The sequence below is a fragment of the Eptatretus burgeri genome, chromosome 16, assembly GCF_056783735.1.
Source record: "Eptatretus burgeri isolate ZD-2024b chromosome 16, Ebu_testis_v1, whole genome shotgun sequence".
Lineage (NCBI taxonomy): Eukaryota > Metazoa > Chordata > Myxini > Myxiniformes > Myxinidae > Eptatretus > Eptatretus burgeri.
The window spans coordinates 69,340,160-69,363,888 of NC_140976.1; the positions used below are offsets into that span (position 1 = coordinate 69,340,160).

Consider the following 23,729-nt stretch of genomic DNA (forward strand, 5'->3'; position numbering starts at 1 on the left):
AGCCCCTCCGGCGTGATGATGTGCCCGAGGTATTCCAAGCGCTGCTTGAAGAACGCGCACTTGTCCCTGTTCAAGCGCAGGCTGCACGCTTCTAGCTTTGTCAGCACTTGGGCAATGTTCGCAAGATGCTCGTCCGCAGTTTTCCCCGCAATGAGCACATCGTCCAGGTAGGTCTGAGCAGGCAGGCCAATGCAAACCTGATCCATGGCTTTCTGCCACAAAGCTGGGGCCGAAGCAATCCCAAAACAGAGTCGGGTATATCGATAGAGTCCTTGACACGTGTTGATTGTCAAAAGCTCACTACTCCCGGGATCCATCGGCAGGTGAAAATATGCATCACGCAGGTCTAGCTTCGTGAAGTATTGACTCCCCGCCAATCGCGCATATATTTCATCGATTGACGGCAATGGATATTGCTCCACGCTGAGCCCCGGGTTAACCGTGGATTTGAAGTCCCCGCACAACAGGACGTCTCCATTCCGTTTCAGCACCGTGACAACCGGGGTGGCCCAATCCGAGCACGACACCCGTTTGATCACTCCACAGGCCTCCAGCCTATCCAGTTCACCCTTGACCTTGTCCCGCAGGGCATACGGCACTGGACGCGGTTTACAAAACCGAGGAACCACCCCCTCCTTCAAGAAGAGTTTTTTGCCTCCATGCCCTTGAGTTTCTCAAGGACGTCGCTAAACAACCCTTGATGTCTTTGAAGAATCTCTTCCAACTGATCCTCACACTGGCTCGGCACGGGTTGCACAAGGTGAACTGCGGCCCAGTCTAGCCTGATGCGGGCCATCCAATCTCGGCCGAGGAGAGACGGTCCCCTCCCCCGCACGATGTACACCCGAAGCGTGGCGACCTGGCCTTGGTACCGCACAGACACGTCTGCCATCCCGACTGGCGTTATCTTCTCGCGGGTGTACATGAACAGCGTGAGGTTTGACCTGATAAGCTTCAGGCCGTTGAGTCTACGCGCAGTCTGCTCGCCTATGAGCGACACCGCTGCTCCCGTATCGACCTGGAACGTGATCGGCGTTTTGTTCACTTCGACTTCCACCGTCATCGGGCGCGCCGTCGCCCCGAGTCGCCTCGCACATCGCCGTCCATGACCTTAACGGTGGCCGTCGCCCCACGGCACACACGCGCCAAATGACCCACCTTGTGACAATTCAAACACACGTTGCCTTTACACGGGCATGCACGGCACAGGTGTCGACCTCCACATCCCAAGCATGTCCGCGGGGTCACCCCGCCGCACGCGCGGCCGCGTGGCGACGTCCGACCCGCATCGAAGGTCGTGCGCGCGTCCCGGGGTGCTCGCGACCCCGCGTGGCCGGTGATGGCTCGAACATCCCCGCGAGTCTGCTCGACCGCTGAAGCCGTGCTGACCGCCGAGTCGAATGTAATGGCTTCACCCTTCAGCCGTAAAACCGCTGAAACCATCTTCGCATCTCGTAAACCAGCAATAAAACGATCTCTGAGCCGAGCTGGCCGCTCCCCCGCCGTGAACTTGCAGGCCACGGAAGAATGCTTAATCCGCGCCACAAAATCAGCGACGCGTTCCTCTGCTCCTTTCGAGAGGCGATCGAACTGGAATCGAGCGAGCTGTAATGACTTCTCCGGCGCCATGTGTGCTTTCATCTTCTGCACAATGTCCCGAAATGACAGCTCGTCATCCCGGGGCCTGTTCGGTGCCACTAAATCACCCAGTAGCCGATAATGCTCCGGCGAAAGCGAAGCGAGCAAGATCGACTTCTGTTTGCTCTCGTCGACCACATCGTTCGCGCGGAAATAGCATCCTAATTGCTCCGAAAACAATTCGAAGTCGTCTCCGTCGAAAACGGGCACAAGTCCGTATTCAACCATCCTCGTCAGCCAACTAGAGTGTACCAGGTGCAGTGGGACGCAAGAAGCACGCGGGCCAGCATCAACTCCGCTTTATTGCGCGACCAGAAGTACACTCCTGCCACCCCTAGCGGGCGAGGCATGATATACGAAAACCCAATCACGTGACACAGCACAGGTGCTGCCAGAAACGATTTATCTATATTTTTCTGAAATTGAAATGAAAGTAATTGAGAAGGCACTTTCTTCCACATTAAGTGTACTGGTGTGTCATTATATATATATATATATATATATATATATATATATATATATATATATATATATATATATATATATATATATATATATATATATATATATATATATATATATATATATCTATATATATATATATATATATATATATATATATATATATATATATATATATATATATATATATATATATATATATATATATATATATATATATATATATATATATATATATATATATATATATATATATATATATATATATATATATATATATATATATATATGTAGTTTGTACATTTTCTGTCAATGCAAGTCTGATTTTGAATAAAAAAATGCTAATTAAAAAAAACAAAAATTTTGATTTTTTTTTTTCCTTAAAATTGAGATAGCATAAAAACTTGACCTGATTGAGCGAAATTAGATACATTTCTGAATTCAGCACGCAAAAAAAAGCATATGAGAACCGTTGAGAAAACAGACCTCTGAAAAAAATATTTCAAACACAGCCCAGTGTTATGAATGATGAGTGAAATAATATCCTCATTTTTTAAACACACAAACCGTTCAATTTATTTTAATGGTACAAAACCAATAAATAAAATAAACATTGAATGATAGGAAATTATGATTATAATATAATATAATTATATAAAGTACTTAATTGAAAATTGTAAAGCGGTAAATTATTAATAAGGTTATGATAATCAATTTATTATCATATAAATTGTTCTAAAGTTTATGGCTTTGGAATCAAACCGACTGAAAATAAATCTTACTGATATTTAGTGAAATAAAAAAACAATTAAGGAACAATTTTAAAGTTGTGGATTGAATTTAGAAAATATTTTTTTGAATTACTGATGACTGCTGATGTATTTAATAAATTGTGATATGAACTATGTTACAGTGGATCCACAGATGGAGGTTGATGCAAGACCGGCACCAGCCAGCACAGCAACTACTGCCACACCGAGACTAGGGTGCATCAAACGCCCCCTTTTTTGCGAAAGTTTGAAAAACATAACGGTGATAGGACAGATGTGTTCGAATACATGAAAAAAACATTTCTCATTTTTTTTTCAGAATTTTTGGTCATCGTCTTGGAGGTCCACATCGGGGTCAAAGTTCAGGCACGCAGCTCCTGCACATTTTTCAGAATAAGTGTTACTTTTCACTGTATAGTGATCAAAACTTGTATCTGGTGGTGAAATAATTCTGACGTATCAATGTACTGCTCCTTTGGTGATGTTTGTAACATGGTTGGCTTGTAATTTGTTGGCACAGTTTCCTGGAAAATGGTATTTTTTTTTCCCGGAAATTGTGTTTTCCCAGAGAATTTGACACGTGGCAGATCATGAATGTAAAAGTTTGGACGATTTTCTGAGATGATTTGACTTCTCTGGTGATAATTATTGCATACCACTGAGTGATGAGTGCAGAAACACTGCCTGCATTATCAGTTCTAATGGTTAGTTGAAAGGACTAGAGTGATGCTGGCACGCTCTCGTACTTTGTCCTCATCTTTGTTACTTAACAGCTGAGTTTGTGTCCTTAGCCTTATTCAGTGAGGATGTTCCAAGTGCAGAGAAGCGTCGACTGGCTGACCGTATCATCTCTGTCAAGCCTGATAGAGAGGAACTTGGACTATTGCCTATTGGGCGCTTTGGTACAGACTTCAGAAAGCCTCACTTCCCCAAGGACATTCACTTGACATCTAGCCTATTTGACTTTGTCTTGGTTGATTCGTGGTTTGTGTTCCGAGAAGTTGAACTGGACGATTCATTCTTAAGGTATGAAGTGAATGAGTGGGTAACACTTCCAGCCTATATGGATTCAAAATCTAAAAGCAAAGCACTCAATGTAACTAATGCGGCTGAACATCTAATAAAACTCAGAATGGACTGTCTCGGTGCAGCTGGGTCTGAAGAACATTTTCAGAATGTGCAACAAGTCACTGAGAATGACAGGAAAGAAAATCTGAATCTCCGGAAACACTTGAAACTTGATCATTAATGATATATGAGTACCTTCATATGAATACACATAATTCTGGGTAATAAAGCCGTGAATTTGACAGAACCGAGGCATTTGTTACTATTTTGTTGTCTTTTTCTGGGAAAATCACCAGTTTCCCGCTTCTCCGGCAAATTTTCCGGAAAATTTGATTAGCTCTATTTCACTGGAACATCACCAAAGGAGCAGTACATCGATATGTAAGAATTATTTCACCACCAGATACAAGTTTTGATCACTATACAGTGAAAAATAACGCTTATTCTGAAAAATGCGCAGGAGCTGCATGCCTGAACTTTGACCCCGATGTGGACCCCCAAGATGATGACCGAAAATTCTGGAAAAAAATGAGAAATGTTTTTTTCATGTATTCGAACACATCTGTCCTATTGCCGTTATGTTTTTCAAACTTTCGCAAAAAGGGGGTGTTTGATGCACCCCAACCGAGACCAACAACAATACAGGACTTTGTCACAAAGGATGAGGTGCTGAAGGTAGAGATTATTTGGACTTTACATGTTATAGAGTCCCACCCATCATACAGGTCCTGTCAAGGTATTGGAACACTCTTTCACAGGATGTTCCCAGATAGCGGCATTGCATCACAATTTCAATGTGCAGAAAAGAATGCTTCCTACTTAAACGTATTTGGTCTTGCACCGCACTTCAAAGCGCTTCTGAAACAAAAGGTTAACAGCAGTTATGCACTACTCTTTGATGAGTCCTTGAATTAAAAAAAAATCAGTAGAAGCAGATGGATTTTTACATCCGTATTTGGGACAATGATGAGGTAAAATCACGATACTTGGACTCGAAGTTTGTCGGCCATTGTACTGCTAATGGCATGCTTGAGGAATTTAACACCGCCTTGGAGGGTTTAAATCCACGCAACCTGATACAGATCAGCATGGACGGGCCCAGCGTGAATTGGAAGTTCCATCGCAGCATGCAATCACAAATGGAGGCAAATTCCGTGAAATCCTTGTTGGATGTAGGCTCATGTGGACTGCACATCCTCCATGGTGCGTTTCAGACCGGCGTGACGAAGTCGGAGATAGGAATTTCTTCACTTTTAAGGGCCCTATACACCCTGTTTCGTGACTCACCTGCGTGCAGAGGACTATCTTCGTGTCACAGATGGCACCAAGCTACCGCTAAAATTCTGCAAAACAAGATGGTTAGCCAACTCACCCTGCACCCAAAGAACGATAGAAATACGGGACAGTGTTTGCAAGTATGTTGGAGAAGTGAGAAAAGAATCAGTTGCTAACCCCGACAACCAGTCCTTTTCCTCTGTGAAAAAATTTGTTCAAACCCCCCTCACGCTGGCAAGATTGAAATTCTTCTTTGCCGTATTCCAGGAAATTTCACCATTCCTGACAACCTATCGAGATGATCGGCCCTTGTTGCCTTTTATTTCACTTGATTTGCATGAGTTAATACTAAGCTTACTTCAGAGATTTGTAAAGCACTCAGTCACAGAACCTCTCACACCTGTAAAGCTGGCGTCATTTGATGTAAGAAAAGATGACAACTGCACTGATCTGTCCAAGATTGACATTGGACTGGCTGCTGACAAAGCTCTGAAAGAAGCTGTTTGCTCCAAGAAAGCATCCGATAGAGCAGTTTTCGAGTTTTGCAATGAATGCAGATGGCTTCTTGTGGAATTAGTGTCAAAGCTGATTGAAAAGGCACCAATTAAATATGCCCTTGCTAGACACTTAGCATGTCTGGACCCAAGGCATTTCAACGAAAAGGAAGTAGCCATCCACTACATGCGCAGAACAGTGAGTGCCCTTTGTGACGCCAAGTGGATAACACCAGAAAATGGCGATGAGACTGTCCACCAGTACTCAAGATATCTCACTGACGCTTCAGTCAAACACGCATACTTCGATCGAAAGAAAGATCGCCTCGACCATCTGTGGCATGCAGACATTGCAAAAAATCCGGAGTTCAGTTATCTGTGTGAGGTTGTGAGACAACTTTTGCTACTGTCCCATGGACAGGCTACAGTTGAAAGGGGCTTCTCGATAAACAGAGAAATTGAGGTGGAAAATCTGAGAGACGAGTCCTTAATTGCCCAGAGAGTAATCTGTGATCATCTTCACAATGTCGGAGGGTTGCAGAAAGTTGAACTCGACAAGAAGCTGCTATTTTCTGCAAAAGCTGCATGAAGGAAGTACCAAGATTACTTGGATGAGCAGAAGCGAAATATACAGCTGGCCTCTGTCTCGGACAGAAAACGAAAGATAGAAGAAGAATTATCGGACTTAAAATCGTGCCAAAAAAAGGCTCAAAACAGACATTGACTCGATGCAAAAAATGGTGGACGAGTTTTCATTGAGAGCAGAAAGGGAGAGATTTGTCATTTGTTAGTAAAGCTAACAGTTTCAGAGAGTCCTCCAAAAATAAATAAAAATAATTGATAGAGTTAGAGAAACGTGATAGAAAATGTTAGGCTTCTGAGAAACCTGTAAATGCTTGTGGCACTTACAGATGACATGCTAGTCAGTTCAACAAAGGTGACTTGTTGATAACAAGTGACATTAAATGCAAAAACTTCTGAGAAAGTATGTAAAAAGTATTTTCTTCACAGATTTATTAATATATACATTTTCTCGTCTTGTATGATAAAACAGTGTTGTGTGAAATTGCCTTTAAATATTGCAGCTTAATTGCGGCTTTTAAGACAAGTATGTAAAAGTTTTGTTTTTCCAAAGATTTGTAATTTTTTAATTAATATATACGTTTTCATGTTTCATGCAGTAAAACAGTATTGTGTGTAATTGCCTTTTAAGTTTACATATTGCAGTTCAATCAGGACTTTTAAGATACGTACATATATTATATTTGTAAATGCTTGTTTATGCAAAAAAAAGTTGAGAAAGTATGCAAAAGTGTTTTGTTTTGTTAGCAAAGATTTATAGTTATTTAATTAATATATATGTTTTCATGTTTCATACAATAAAACAGTATTGGGTGAAATTGCCTTTACTTACATGTATTGCAGTTCAATCATGAAAACAATTAATAAAAAAGACTGATTATAGAATTTTGTGCGTTCCTTCAATCAGTAAATTGTTCAACACAACACAAGCATTATGTTTCCTTGAAAATGACTATTTGTCCTGGAAAACTCCTGGAATTTCATTCAGTCAGGACTGTACTAACCCTGGTAGGTTATTTAATTGGTTATTCAGTAGGTATTATAGGTTATTTAAGAGGTTATATTGGTTATTTAACAGGTTACAGTATATTGTTATATTATACAGTTTTTATTGGTTCTATTAAACAGGTTATATTGGTGATTTAACGAGTTATATTGGTTATTTTATACAGGTTATATTGGTTATATTAAACTGGTAATATTGGTTGTATAATACAGGTTATATTGGTGATTTAATGGGTTATATTGGTTCTATTATACAGGTTATATTGGTTCTGTTATACAGGTTATATTGGTTATTTTATCAGGTTATATTGTTTATTTAACAGGTTAATAGGTTATATTGCCTTACCATGGACAGGTGTCAAAAGGCTGCACAGAGCCAAGATCGATGGCAACATCATAGTAACTTGTACTATACTTGGATAGGATGTTTGGACACGTGCTTTGCTTTTGTAAAAGTTGTCTTCCTCTCTCATTGTCGTTCTTGTTTCTTATCCTTTGCGACTTCGATTGGTGTCCAAACGGTTATTTGAAAATCATCACAATAGTGGAAAACATAGCAACGTTTCTATTTTTAATCCAAATTTCCTTGTATTTGCTGCATAGTGAGGATATATGATGATGAGGATGATGATGATGATGATGATGATGATGATGATTAAATATTTAAGGTAAAAGGAAGGTGTTTGCACAGAAACCCGGTATGTTCGACTTTGTGACATGTTTATTGCATGTGAGAATAATTTTCATCGTCTCCAAGCAGTAGTTGGGTGGCGGTTGCGGTTGGGAAACCAAAAGCGTGGGCTCAGAGCGTGCTCTCATGGGTTTTTCCTTGCATTTCACCAGCATCTTTCCTGAAGTGTGAGGGTTTTAATGGATGTTAGAGGGATATTGGAGTGTGGGGGATAATGCAACAGGGGGTGGGGGTCGTGGGGGGGGGAGGGGAGGGAAAAGTCAGCGGGCGCATGGACTGAAGCAGACCCCTCGTGGTTCCCTCATCAATCCTGTTTATCCATCCCACAGGCGAAGCTGCACCGAGCGTGGCTCCACGTACGCGAATCTTTGTGTTGCTCGGATCACTCGTCCTTTTGCACGGACAATGCGGACCCCTGTGCTGTTCTTCCTCTTTCTCTGTGCACTTGCCCAGATCAGTGTGCGGGCGGCCGGTGAGTGTCAGACACACACACACACACACACACACACACACACACACACACACACACACACACACACACACCGACCTCACACCAGCTACACTCCATCCAATTATGCTGATTTACGATCAACATCGCTTTATCTGAATGCACAAACACACGAGTACGATGAAAACACGTGGAAATGAGTGTACAGGGGATCTTTTGTCTCATTTATACACCCCGATGTTGGTGTGCATACGCACACATACACAACTCACCCACGCCTCCACACACACACACGCACCTTGACACACCACATACGCCTCGACACACACACACACCTCGACAGACCACACACCACACACACCTTGACACACCACACACACCTGGACACACCACTGGACACACCACACACACATCTGGACACACCACACACCACACACACCACACACACCTTGACACACCACACACACCTCGACACACACACACCTCGACACACCACACACGCCTCGACACACACACACACACACACACCTTGACACACCACACACGCCTCGACACACACACACACGCACCTTGACACACCACACACGCCTCGACACACCACATACGCCTCAACACACACACACCTGGACACACCACACACACACACCTCGACACACCACACACCACACACACCTCGACACACACACACACACACACACACACACACACACCTTGACACACCACACACACCTCGACAGACCACACACACACGCCTCGACACACCACACACACACACACACACACACACACACCTTGACACACCACACACACACACACACCTTGACACACCACACACACCTCGACAGACCACACACACACGCCTCGACACACCACACACACCTCAACACGCACCATGCACACACCTCGACATACCAAGCGTTTTTTCATTCATCTGTTCCTCACAAATCACTTCATTTATTGAACACTACCATGGGCGGCACAGAGACCTTTTACCGTTGGGGGTTTCCTAACGTGTTGGACATTGAAAAGCTGCAAAGAGTTATTGGCCTCATGGTCGCTACCTTTGCTATCTCCCAATATACACGGTATTGCGGCCTTTGGTGGCCTCAAATCGGACATCAAGGCCAACGTGTGGAAGTTTGAACCCTTGTCCAGATTCTGAAGGACCTACACTCAAGATTTGGGGATTCTTGGTACTACGGTTCGGCCGTTTATAAACGATACTAATTCTACAACACCCGATACTCAACTTTATCTTCATTGCAAACGTCAATACCGGTGCTTAACCGAAAGTAACAAATTTATTAACCTGTAAGCAATATATTGATTGTCCAACCACCCCGATAATCAGCTTCCCTCCTTTCTTCAAGGATGATGAAACCCTTTCGGCCCAGTACCTCTCCAAACGGTGGGTCCACCACCGCTGCTTTGGGTCAATATCAGTCTAAACAGCCAGTTAACCCTGCAATGGAACCTCAGTGTTCAAACATTCTGCTATCGATGTTTACCTTTGTTGTTGAAAGGTTTAATGTATTATCATATATTGATAACGCTCATTGCACCTCCATTACATTATTACAATGTATTAAATAATGAACACCTTTCCTTGCAGATTACGCACATTAGGATGAATTGGAATATGTCTTTGAATCTTCACAAATCTCACACTCTAAGTATCTCTCTCCAAAAGGACGGTCTGGCAAACCCTCCTATCTGCTTTCTTAACAATCATCTTGAGGAACTTTTAGTCATTCAAAATCCTGGGTCTCACTATCGGCCATGGTCTTTCTTGGGCAAACCACATTTTGGTTGATTGGGGATCCTCCATCGTTCAAAGACCTTCTTTGGCACACCTGAACCCCTATCCACCTACAACACCCCCTTGGAGTTTCCTTCTGTATCCATCTTGTTCACCCCACGCATCCTCTGTATCCATCTTTTCCACCCCACGCATCCTCTGTGTCCATCTTGTCCACCCTATGCATCCTCTGTGTCCATCTTATCCACCCCATGATCTTCTGTGTCCATCTTGTCCACCCCATGCATGCATGTTTTGCATCCTGATTTTGTCTGTTATATCCTGATCCATTCAGTGTACTAGCTCTTACATGTACCTCGACTAAGTATACAAAAAAATTGACATCAACTAAGTCAGAGGGAGATTAGCCTGTTTTTATCTCAGAGGGAGATTAACCTTCCGGTTCTGGGTTTGGAGCGTTGGCAGGTCTCCTTCAGGGCTCTCTGCTGTCGATCTCAAAGTTAAGTTTCCGGTCGTTATCTGTCCCATTTTAACTGTTTATTTTCTCACCAACATGTTACTGTGTGTTCCTAGTTCGGTTTTGTTTCAAAAATTGTGCTATTTTGTGAGTTTTCGTCGACCTTGTCTTACCGAGTGCTTGAGGCCTACCCATCGTTCCCCTCAGTGTACGATCGTGTTTTTATCCCCCGCCGCGTGGCGGAAGGGGGATATTGTTGTCACCCGGGTCGTCCGTCCGTCCGTCTGTCCGTTCGTCCGGCTGGGTGTCAACATTTATAGCTGTGAGTGCGATAACTCATAAACTGTTCACCATATCGATTTTAAATTTGGGTCACACATGTACCACCTGAAAAGGAAGAACCCTATTGATTTTGGGCACAGCCGGATACAAGATGGCCGACTGGGGCGGCCATCTTGAAAAAAAAAGTTTTTTGTAATAAATGGAAAACCGCTTATCTGATTTCAATTATTTTTGGTTACTACGTTCCTCAGGTTACCCCTGGGGAACTTTTTCCAACATGGTTTCGGCCCGCTTGCACATCCAATATGGCTTTGTGTGTTCGCTCTCACACGAGCCTCGACAAGGTATACAAAAACAAACAAAAAAAAACCCTGTTTTTTCTTCGAGAGAGATTCACCTGATTTTATCTGAGGGAGAGATTAACCTGTTTTTATCTCGGAGGGAAATTAACCTGGTGTTGCTCTGATGAAGTGTTAATGCCCAAAATGTTCAGCTTCCCCTCGCTTACCACAATGAACATCTTGTTGATTTCATTAATTGTTCATCTTTAATGAGTTTGGTTTTGGATTAACTTGACTTTTGGTACAATTGGATCCCATTAAAATGAGTCTGGGGCAGTGCCATTAATGTTTGCTGCAACATGGTGTACACCATTTTGAATGCATTGTATCGATCTCATGGTACAGATCATTACTGTTGTGGTGTCCATATTCCATGAATACTTCGAGCATTCCAGAGGCATATTTCTCTTTTCGTCGCTGTGGAGGCCCCACTCATATTCCTACAGTATATCAAAACTAGACATGTTCTGACATTTTATCTTGGAATACCTCATACTGAATTCTGTTTATTTTGTGTTTTGTGTTCATCATCATGATTTTCAATATGAACAGTTAAATCCTGCTATAAATGACTGCCTTTTTGTTTGGTGTAGTGGCGGGTACTCATCTTTGTACGTCCAAATATCCACTTCTTCCCTTCTATGTTTGGCAAAGGCCTGTCATCCACCATCTTTTACGCTCCTCCATGAGCCTCGACTTTGTCATGCTGTAAATATCATTGCACTCAATGGCTGTATGGATCTCATGCCTCTCCGGCTCTAAAACATCCCCGCATTAACTCGGTTGATCTCCATCACTATTCCAAAAGAAATAGGACACCCTGCCAGGTTGCCCAGGTGTACGTTGCCTTTGTAAGCATTGTGGGTGAGACTGTTGTGTGTCGTGGGTGAGATAAATAAACATACCATTTTTAAAGGGTAACCTACTGGTCCATTTCTACCATCTTTGCATACTTGATTGGAACAATTATGCAAAGTGCTCATTCCCTTGAAGTCTCTTATCTGGTTTTGATTGTGTTTGTCAATGGCTATACTGACCAGTGTGACCACTCCTCATTTTCATAAATGCCAAGGTGAGCCAATGAAAAAAGCCAATAATTCACAAGGTTTCGGAAAAGCAATGACATTAGAAAACCTATACGCCAAGAAAACCAAGACGCCAAGGTGAACAACGAATAGCCAAGGTCTTGTGAAAAAAGCCAAGGAGTGGTCACACTGATACTGACTGTATCTTGCTTTTATTTTTCCATTTCTACAGATCATCATAAATGGTGTTATGATCGACAAAACAAATCTTGTGGTGAGTCTTGCAGTTTCCTATGTTTGTTTTTTGAAGTTGAACCTCGAAATGCCATAACGTCAGGTTATCAAAGACGGGTAATGAAGTAGAGAAACGTTGATTGAAGATGGGAATGCTGTAAGTGCTTTGGACAGGTATCTTTGCTGCAGTTTGTTATCAGAGATAGATTTCACATTGAATGCTTTGGCTATTATATTTAGCTGTGCCATTTCCAAACAACCTCATGGAGGGATTACTCCCTCCCTGGCTCCTGAAATATATTTTCACTTACAGCTGTCTGGCACTACTACGAATGGGTTGTTAAACGTTTCTTCAAAAACAAATAATTTTGTTTGCTCTTCTCAAACCTGACAGTCCCTGTAAAAAAATAGAAACACTGGACATCGAGTTTATGTGAGCCCTGGCCTAATGTTGTAACCCAAATTTGGTAGCATTCTGACTAGTGGGTCTCAAGAAGAAGATTTTGGAAGGAATTTGCGCAACCACCATTTTGACACACTCTTTGTCATGTGTTCTGCATGGCCTGCACAATTTAACATCAGGACCATATCCAAATGATGTGACCCAAATTTGGTAGAATTAGGACTGGTGGGTTTGTAGAACAAGATTTCTGAAGGAATTTATGAGATTTTTCCCAAAAATTGATGAAGTCGGCCATTTTGACACACTTCCAGTCACGTGATTGGCATGACTTCCACAATTTAACATTCCTACCCTGGCATAATGTTGTCACCCAAATTTGGTAAAATTCTGAGTGGTGGATCAGGAGAATATTTTGGAAGTAATTTGTGGGACTGCCATTTTAACACATTTATGGTCACTTGATCAGTATGGCATTCACAATTTAACATCAGAACCGTGTCTTAATGTTGTAACCCAGATTTGGTAGCATTCTGACTGATAAGTCTGGAGAAGATTTTTGAAGAAATTGACTAAATCGACATTTTGACCTACTAAAAGTCATGTGACTGGAACAGCTTTGAAATTCCTGTTACTGGTCAGGAAAGTAACGTTGTTGCCAAATTTCACTCAGATCGGCCAGTCATCCTGTTACCGTCATCCTGAAGTGAAACAAATTTCACTTGTAAACCATCATCCTGATGCGTCACAGACAATGCAAGGCTTCATTGTGTGCGGTCCCCCGGATGGACATGAAGCCGGGTGTCCCATCTGCCAGCATTAGTTGGTGGATGTTAATGATACCACAGTGCCCTTCAGGAAGAGGGGGCGAGCTGTTGCGGGCAGCCTGAATAAATTTCAAATTCCTGATCTAACCTGCAGCAGCATGGTCGTGCACCCATCAATGATGCAATCAGAAGCCACAGGCTGCATTGTGATGATGAATGAAGTTCAAGCATATTTGTAACCTTTTTTGACCTCATTGTGGTATTGCTAATCAGTTGATAAGCAGCCATGCAGAGATCCTAATTTTAGAAATGGAGAATAAAACTAAAAATATTGAGGAACCAGCCACAATTTCAGGTGGTCTATTTTTCCTGTACACAAAAATGTTTATTTATCCCGTACGCAAAAATGTCTCGTTACACTCGCCAAAGGAGAGGGTATTGCATTTGGGTTCGTTTGTTTGTCTGCACAGACTTTTCATATTTTTCTCCGCAACCTCTTGGCAGATTGAGACGAAATTTTCACCTTTGGTGCTATTACTCATGTCTTCTTCTTCTTCTTCTTTCGGCTGCTCCCGTTAGGAGTCGCCACAGCGGATCATCCGTATGATCCGCATAATGATTTGGCACATGTTTTACGCCGGATGCCCTTCCTGACACAACCCTGGTCGCCTCTTAAGACACAGGGATCTGGTACACCTATTCTAACCTAGGCATACACCGGCCTAGTACACTGGTACTCACTTTGCCAACCTCGGAAGGATGACAGGCTGAGTCAACCCCCTGGTGTATTAATTCAGTGGCCGAACGGGGCTTGAACTCAGGACCTTTTGGCTCCCAAGCCGCTGCCCTAACCACTGCGCCAACACCAGGCTTGGTGTTGTCAAAAACGGGGAAAAAATTGGACCTCTGTATCTTTGAAACTGCACCAAGGGAAAAATTGAAACTTGGCACACAGAAAGTACTCGTCATGGGGAATAAGTGTGATTTTTTTTTTCCATGACGTCATATGTGCCTTCATTATGACATCATAATCTACAAATGTAGAACACTACATCTGATAAAATGGTCCCCAGAAAAAAATTAATGACATCATCGGTCATGTGATTCAGCAGCTATATTGTTTAAAAAAACAGAACCTTCAAAAATCTTCTCTGAAGTGGCTGAACAGATTGAAGCGAAACTTTACACACGATCACCTATCCATGAGGAACAAAAGGTTCACGTATGATCTCATAGATTCCATGGTTTGGCAGCCACATTGGATTTAACCTAAAACTTTAAAAAATCTCCTTCCCCAGAATGGCTGGACAGATCGAGGAGAAACTTCACACAAATGTTTCCCAAGCCTTGAGTGTACAGTTTGTTAAGGAATAATTGATAGGTCACATGGTTTTGCAGTCATATTGGATTGAAGAAAAATATTAAATTAAGTTTTCTCTGGAACCACTTCATCAATCGACATGAAACTTCACAATTGTGATCTAGGAGAGATGGGGAATGTAAGTTTTAAATTCCAACTTCATCAGATACATGGTCTGGCAGCCAGAGTTTTTTTCTTTTTTTGATCTGGGTTCTGTTTGTTTTTTTTTTCTATTTTATTTTATTTTTTGGAAGAAGGCTCACTTGGCTGTGCCTGGATGGGTTTGAGGGTAGAGGAGAATCAGCTGAAATGTTAATCCTATCCAGGTTCCTCCTGATGACTTCATCTTTGCTTTTTGCTTGTTTGGGTTCCTTCTAATTACTCCAATACATGACTGTACCTATTTCGTCTTCAATTTGATTTTAATTGAATTCATTTTAATTCCATTCTAAATTCAATTGAATAATAATGAAAAACGTCATGGGTCAGGGTCAGGTGTCCATCAAAGTGGGGTTCCATCAAAGCGGTTAGTCTTGGTACCCGGTCATCACTGCCAGCAGTTATAAAGTGGCAGTTCCAATTATGTCTCTTATTAATTACGGAACACACCAGTACACAAACACCACACAAAACAAGTTATGATGAGGGTCTACAATCTCTGATTGCTCTTTTTCTTGTTTATTCTGTACTCTCCCTGCAATGTTCACTTCCTCCCTTGTGTGCAGATGGTCCCATATTTGCAATGTTTGGGCAATTAAAGGGTTAATCTTCTTTTCACCATTTAATTGCCTCAACAACGTTGATCAATCTTCTTTTCATTTCTTTTAGTTCTAATTAATCAGACAATTAGTTGTTTGAAAGGTTTATATATAATTTTTATTTTGCTACTTTTTTTAGTTATTTTGTAATAGTTGAATTCCAATCATCTCACTTGTGCATTTATTTGAAGGTTCCAGTGTGGGAGTTCGTATGTAATTCATGGAAATCTTCCCCCACGAGCTTGGCTTGCATTTCCGGAGACCAGTCACAAGGCATTGTTGCTATCCATATTTCACGATACACACTTTATGATTGGTTTGAAGGTGCACCATAGCAGCGAGCACATGGTTGTGTGGCATGATTGACAGATCATTGTTGTTGTCCAGGCCATTATTCAGACTCTTCTTTGCACTATTTCCATGACTGTAAGAACCCTTCGAACGTCACCGAGCAGAAGGTGCATACTTTGGCAAAAGTAAACATCGCTTTGGCAACCGATTAAAGATCTGGAATTCTCAACAACAATCTTTGGCCTTTTGAAAAGGAAATGCACTTGATGAGAACCCACTAGAATACAAGTAAGAAAAACATTTTAAAGTAAAAGGGCATTTGGTGGAGTACGTACCTCCTCCAGGCTGATTAGTTTTTGTTTTGTATTCCACTGATTGGCCAAGTCTGGATTCGGACGTGAACCAAAGTTTAATCTGCTTATTCTTGTCACCTACCCAACTCAACCACAAGTTTTGCCACAACATTCCATAAGAATTTGAAATATCATGCCATAAATGAAGAGGAGGAATGATGAGTACATGATGCTTTTATAGTGCTTCAGGTGTGGAGGAACAGGCAGAATGAAGAGACTGTAATGCTTTTATAAGGATTCAGTGTGAAGGAGGAGGAATGAGGAGAACCTGAAAATTCAAAAGGGCATGTGGTATGGGGAAGAGTATTGATTATGGGGGATTTTAACTCGCCAGGGATAGATTGGGTCCAGGAACAGGGAAAGTGAAGAGCAGATGAGGATTTCCTAGTTTTAGTCCAGGATTGCTTTTTAACCAAGTTTGTAGATAAGCCCACGAGGGGGAGTGCAGTGTTAGACCTCCTTTTAAGTAACAATCCCAATATGGTGGAGGAGGTGGAGGTTGGGGAGCATTTAGGAGCAAGTAATCCACAACATTGTGTGTGAAAGAGTCTGTTGAGGGTTAGAGTTCAGGATAGTAGGGTAAGGCTATTAGATTTCAGGAAGGTAAGCCTTGAGGGTGTAAGGAGGGAATTGGGTGATGGAGATTGGGAGACTCTAACAACAGGACAATGAGCATCAGAAAAATGGGAAACCTTCAAAGACCAAATATGTGGAGTGCAGAGGAAGTACATTCCAATGAGGTGTAAAACTAGAAGTAGAAAGAGACCAGGGTGGTTGAGTAGTGCGATAAGGAATGCTATCAAGGAGAAGCAGAAGGGATTTATTAGGTATAAAATAATAGGACTGGAGTTAGATTTATATCATTATTGGGTGAAACAACTAAACCATCTCCCATCCATCCATTCATTGGAACCATACTATGTGAAGAGCGTTGGTGCTACCTAAGCAGTCACTCATTTTGCTGACCTCGGAAGGATGACAGGCAGAGTTAACCCCCACCTGGTATTAATTCAACAGCAGAGTGCGATTTGAACTTAGAATCCTAGGATCCCAAGCCCACCACCCTCACCATAGAGCAAACACCAGGCATAAACCGTTCTCCCCCACCAGGATTTCTGTTGAGGACGGTGTATAGATACGGACACCCAGCAGGATTTAAAGCAAAACCTGTCAAAGAGTGGAGGGGCTCCTTGTGAGCAGGAGGGGCTCCTTGTGAGCCAATGGCCATCCATTTCAAATGCCCAACTGTGTCTGTGGACGTCCTCCTGTAGTTGGGTTATTTGTTTTAAGGAGGTTGGTGGAAGATTTGCACTCTGGCCACCGTAAAACCCTTCATTCCACAAACCATCGAAAAACACAAAGAAAATTGAAAACCCACTCTGTGGAAGTACCTCCTGTGCAGCTTCCCTTCGCAGAGCAAATCACGGGATGACAGGATTGGGGCAAAGCCTCTGGACCCCCACTCTTTGATGATAGGAGGAAAACCATGGGGTAATCTTCCCGGGTCGGATTGTGGTCGTGTGTGTCAGGGTGGTGGACAAGGAGGCCGACGTGTCATGCACCAGACGGTGGTCTCTTTGGGTGGGTGCCTGGAATGTCCTATCCCAAAGAGAGAATGATCACCTGTCTCTGTTATCATCTGAGCTCAAACATTTGAACATCGGTATTGCAGCACTCTCTGAGGTTTGGAGACCGGATAGTGGCGAGACCATGGTGGGTGGTTACACCGATTTTGATTGATTTTGCAAGAAGTCATGGATTTTGGGTGGCTGGTTCATCTTTTCAGCACCCACAGGCTCATCGCTGGACTTGGAATTCCAACGCTGGCGGTGTGGCAAAGGGGGATTGACCATGTGCTCGTTGATGGTTGCTGGAGGATGATCCAGAACTGCAGGGCCTACCGAAGTGCTCAGTTTCTCAATATTGACCACAGACAGGCTTGTGGTAGCAACTCTGAAGTAGGAGCTCAAATCTGGGAGGATGGTACCATCTCAGCCTAGGCTGGATGTTGGCAAGCTCAAGGATGAGAGGGTAGCTGAGGAGTTTACGAACAGGCTGAGTAGGGATTTGGTGGGGGTCTGCGTGATTTGGGGAATCCTGAAGAGTCGTATAGTGCCTTCAAGACCACCATCCTTGATGTTGCCGGTGGATGTCTTGGAACTCAACGTAGGACGAAGAAGAATTTTGTCTGTCAAGGGAAACTGGATACCAGTTACCAGAGTCGCAGGTCCAGGCTGGGTGGCAGAGCTGAGCTGTTCAAGGAGTTGAGGTGTAAAACTGTATGTGCGCTGAGGGTGGACAAGGAGGCCTATGTGCAAGGAATCTTTGAGAGGGTAGAGCATCACCTGTGGTCAAGTGATTCTTGTCCTCCTCACAGGGTAATTTGTATCGACTCTGGATATCCCTTTGGGGGCCCTCGAGGTGCTGAATGAGGAGTCAGAGCTGCTGGGATTCCGGGTTTCCTGGGTAAAAACTACGATCCAGGCGTTCAGTGGCATATTGGATTATGCTGTCTTGTCTGTACCTGTTTGTGTTGAGGATGTTGAGGTCACAGAGAGATTCACTTTCCTTGGCAGTGATATTCATGTCTCTGCTGGCTGTGAGCCAGAGATCAATAGACGGCTGGATCGGGCCTCTGGAGTCATGGATTCACTTGATCATGGGGTGTGGTGCTGCCAGTACCTATGCAGGATGATTAAAGTCGGAGTCTTCAGTTCCTTGGTTCTTCCAGTCTTGCTTTACGGATGTGAGACTTGGACTCTGACCAGGGATCTGAGATGGTGACTTAATTCCTTTGGTACCAGGTCTCTTCGGAGAATCCTTGGCTATCGCGAGTCTGGCTTTGTGTCCAATGAGCGGTTGCTGAGAGACTCAAATGAGATTTGTGACCTGCATAGTCCGTGAGCATCATCTGCGGGTTGTATGGACATGTGGCCCGTTTTCCTGATGCTGATCATGCTCACCAGATTCTCTCAGCGAGGAAGCCTCGTGAGTGGAGGAAGCCAATGGGCCGGCCACGTGCCTCGTGAGTGGAGGATGCCAATCGACCGTGCACTTCAAGCCATTGCGCGCCTTTTTGGCATGCCTTTCTTGGTAGTCCGAGTGCATTTCTTCTTTGCAATCAACACATTTCACACGATAGCAATGGGGTTGCTTTCTCAATTTCATGGGGAACATTTTTTTAAAAAATTGTAACCTCAACACACGTGGTTATGAATAATCTGAAACAATAGAAAATGAAGATACATATCAGAGGAGCATTAAGACATTTACATCAACAGGCAACAAAACATGGTGTAAACTTCAAGGGCACTCGGTGGAGCGCATACCTCCGCCACATAATGCCTGATCCACGAGAACATATCGGTCCCAATACATTTTTGTAAAAGCATGATACATATCGTCTTTGGCTCAATCTCTCAATGGTGACGAATCGGTTTAAAAATTAAATAATTCTCGTATCCAGATTCAGATTCAGATTTTAAGCAAAATCGAATCAATTCTTCCTTGTCACACACCCAACATGTCCACCTAGTGTCGTCCGAATCCGTCCATAACTTTTTGAGATATTGTGCTGCATATCGTTTTTGGCCCTATCTCTCAATGGTGAAGAATCACTTAAAAAAAATTCTCGTAGTTGGATCCTTATCTTCAACAAAATCTAATCAGTTCGTCCTTGCCACACACCGAACCTGTCCACAAAGTTTCATCCAGATCCGTCCACAAGTTTTTGAGATATCCTGCACACAAACAAACAAGCAAGCAGTCATAGACTGGTACTTACGAAATCGTCAACTTGACCTCTGACCTTGTCTAATAAAAGATGTCTCCAGAGAAGGTAGCGACGCAAACCAGAAGTTTCTACGATGATTCTGTACCAAACCATCAAAAATCGAATGTTTGACCTCACTGTGACCTTGACCTTTGACCGATTTTGACCAAAATCTTACAGCGCTCGCCATCACCCTCCTGAATCATGTGGTGTAATTTGACATTGGTAGCTTCTTCCGTTCTCGAGTTATCGTGCCTACAAACAAACACACACACACACACACACACACACACACACACACACACACACACACACACACACACACACACACACACACAAACAAACACACAAACAGAGGACGGAAGTCATCAATATACTTACGAAATCTTTAGATTTCGTAAGTAACAAACAAGAACAAGACGTCGTGTAGAGCACGATACTTGCAAAATCCATAAAACAAATTTTACCTCAAAAATAATTGGTGGTTGAATTAAATGACCAAATATGCAACTCCTCTTCAAATTTCAAGTCAATTGAATGAAAATTGACAATTTTCGAAATTCGGCCTATGTTGTCCTTTTGGCCTATGTTGATCTCGAAAACAATTAGTCATTCAATTTAGTGACTTCATCTGCAAATTATTTTCAAATTTCAAGTCAATGAGACGAAAATTGAGGATTTTAGAAATACCTCGTCAGTTGTTGACCTTGGGCCTATTTTGACGTTTTGTTGAATGTTGACAAAAAAAAATTGGCTGGTTGAATTCAGTGACCTGAAATATAAATCCTCTTCAAATTTCATGCCAATCGGACCTTCTTCTTGCATATGGCAGCTTAGCTGCTGGGATAGTTATCATTTCTTGGAAGCACGCCTGTGTCGCTGATACAGTGCCCCTCTACCAGTACACACTGGTACTCATTTCGCTGACCTCAGAAGGATGACAGGCTGAGTCAACCCCCTGGTGTATTAATTCAGCAGCCAACGGGGCTTAGAACTCAGGACCCTCGGATCCCAAGCCGCCACCCGGACCACTGAGTCAACACCAGGCTATGCCAATTGGATGAAAATTGAGGATTTTAGAAATCCCACCTAAGTTGTTGACCTTGTGCCTATGTTGACCTTTTGGTCGATGTTGACCTCAAAAATAATTGGCTTGTTCAATTTTATGTCCTGAAATATAAATCCTCTTCAAATTTCAAGTCAATCGTATGAAATTTGAGGATTTTAGAAATTTAACTTAAGTTGTTGACCTTTGGCCTATGTTGACCTTTTGACGTCATAAACAATAGACTTCTTCCTTATGACAAACTCTACCATGTGTTGAAGTTTCGTGAAGATCAGTTTGAAATTGCGACCTGTAGGCGACAAACAGACAAACAGACAGAACAACAAAATCGACAAACCAATACACTTGAAAAATCTTCGATTTTGCAAGTAACAAAGATAAACAGACAGACAAACAGACAGACAGAAAGGGGTGAAAACATAACCTCCTTCACCTTCGGTGGTGGAGGTAATTCTAAGTCACTCCAATCGATTGGAATGCAAACCTCCGGCAGAGATTCAGGTCACACAGCAGCTACTCCACCACCCCCCCTCCCCACACACCCCCACATCCCCTCTATCCACCCAGTCATAACACAACCCAATACGACCTTTTCAAAATGACGTCATAAACGTCATTTCCAAAAGGCCTTTATGCAAGGTGCTGCACACACGTTTTCGGGAAACCCATTGCCCCTACACAAAGTCCAGCCATAATAAGCAAGCCATGAAACGGTGCGATTCCCTCTTTAGTCATTTTAAACACTGTTGAGCAAACCCCAAAATTTTGCTCAAAAGCAAAAGATCAGATCCAATATGGCCGACTGGTGGCCATTTTGTTACTTAAACGTGTCACCAACCATTTCTCAGACATACATGGTCCGATTTTGTTCAAATGTGGCACAAGATGACCGACTTGTACACGATGGCATAAACTTGCCCATAACTTTATTTTGCGATCTCATCAAAGATAACCTGGTAGACTGGTGGCCATTTTAGTTGTAAATAAATATATTGTCTCAAGCCCTTTAACTCTCGAGAGCAAAATTATGAAAACAACGGGGGCTGACATTTTACATCTTTTTGCCTTGTTATTCATAGTTTACATCAACTATTTGGGTAGTGGGCTGAAGAGGGAGCATTCTAAATTTGCAAATTTGGTGGCCCTCTCCTCTGTCTCTACTGTTCCTTTTGTCCTTTTGGGTCCTGATCCATTCAGTGTTGTATCTCTTCCAAGAGCCATGACTGTTTAAAAAGACAAAACTGCCAAAGGTTGCCAACCATTGTGTATGTAGTCTTGATTGGCCAGATGGTCTCTTTCTGTGTTGTAGTTCTTGGAAGGGAAGTCATCTATTAAATATTGTGATCCGTGGTGTCTGTCCATGCATTCATCTGTCTATCGTTTATGGCGGCCGCTTCTGGCACTACATTTAAATAGCTAAACATTCACTTTTGAAATGACCGCAGAACAGGCATGAATAATGTTGATGCCAAATTTTAGTTGGTAAGTCGGGCATTTTGCCCTCTTTTAAGTCAAATCCAACCTCCACTACCCAATGTTGCACCACCGTTTCTTGGTGAGCGGTACAAGTATCTCAGAGCTTTGGCTCTAAGCGAAACTCAGAGTGCAACACAATCAACCTTTTTAAAGTCGATGAAAAAATTAAAATTGACAGATTAAGATAAACTTTTCCTGTCCTTGGGAATGGATACTTTTTCTTGCTTTTCCCATCACTGGGCATGGGTACTCTTCCTCGTAAAATATATAAAAACGACGATCAATATACGTAAAATATGCAGAAATAATTGAGGCACCGAAAATGAAGATTGTCCAAACCAGAAACGTGTCAGTGGTTAGATTCCCTTCCTAAGGAGTGTGTTAGTATCGTCACAAAAAGGCTTTGAAAGCCTTTGTAGGCCGACTGATACCATGGATTGAAGTGTTGCAGCTGACACTGCTTTCAGCAGGGGCCGTTCTGTGTTTTCACAGGTGCAACTTAGGCCGGAAGTTCCATTTTAGCACAAGTGCCAGATTTCACTTTCGTTTTATTTTAAAAATGACAATTTTGACTTTTGAATGTTCATTCTATGTGCTCTTTACAAATAGGTCCAGCACACTGGCACGAATGGTACAGCAGTTGTGGTGGAAAGAACCAATCACCCATTGAGATCAACACGAGCAAAGTGAAGAGAAAGGCTGAACTCAAAGAATTTGTGTTTCATGGGCACAACAAGGAAATGAAAGGAGTCAAAGTCACAAACAACGGTCATACCAGTAAGATGCATTGTGCACACTCTTTTTTTTATATGCACGCAGAAGCTTTCATTTCATGACAAGACATTATTCCCGATTGAGCAGGTCGGTATGGTAGCATGCACCAGAGCAGCATGTTGTCATGTCCACTTTCCGCCGGCACTCCTGGAGCCTCTGTCTGACCATCCCCAGCAGATTA

General features: G+C 42.7%; 1 protein-coding gene across 1 annotated transcript in view; it reads left to right on the forward strand.

Moving 5' to 3' along the window:
* The first annotated feature begins 8,077 nt into the window (after positions 1-8,077).
* The window catches only part of LOC147011263 (carbonic anhydrase 2-like), a 63,670-nt gene continuing 48,018 nt past the window's right edge, over positions 8,078-23,729 (forward strand). Inside the window, exons 1-4 of the mRNA XM_085860257.1 lie at positions 8,078-8,152; positions 8,315-8,457; positions 12,530-12,571; positions 23,384-23,551. Coding sequence (XP_085716383.1) covers positions 8,112-8,152; positions 8,315-8,457; positions 12,530-12,571; positions 23,384-23,551 — 394 coding nt within the window. The 5' untranslated portion in view covers positions 8,078-8,111. The remainder of the gene's footprint in view (positions 8,153-8,314; positions 8,458-12,529; positions 12,572-23,383; positions 23,552-23,729) is intronic.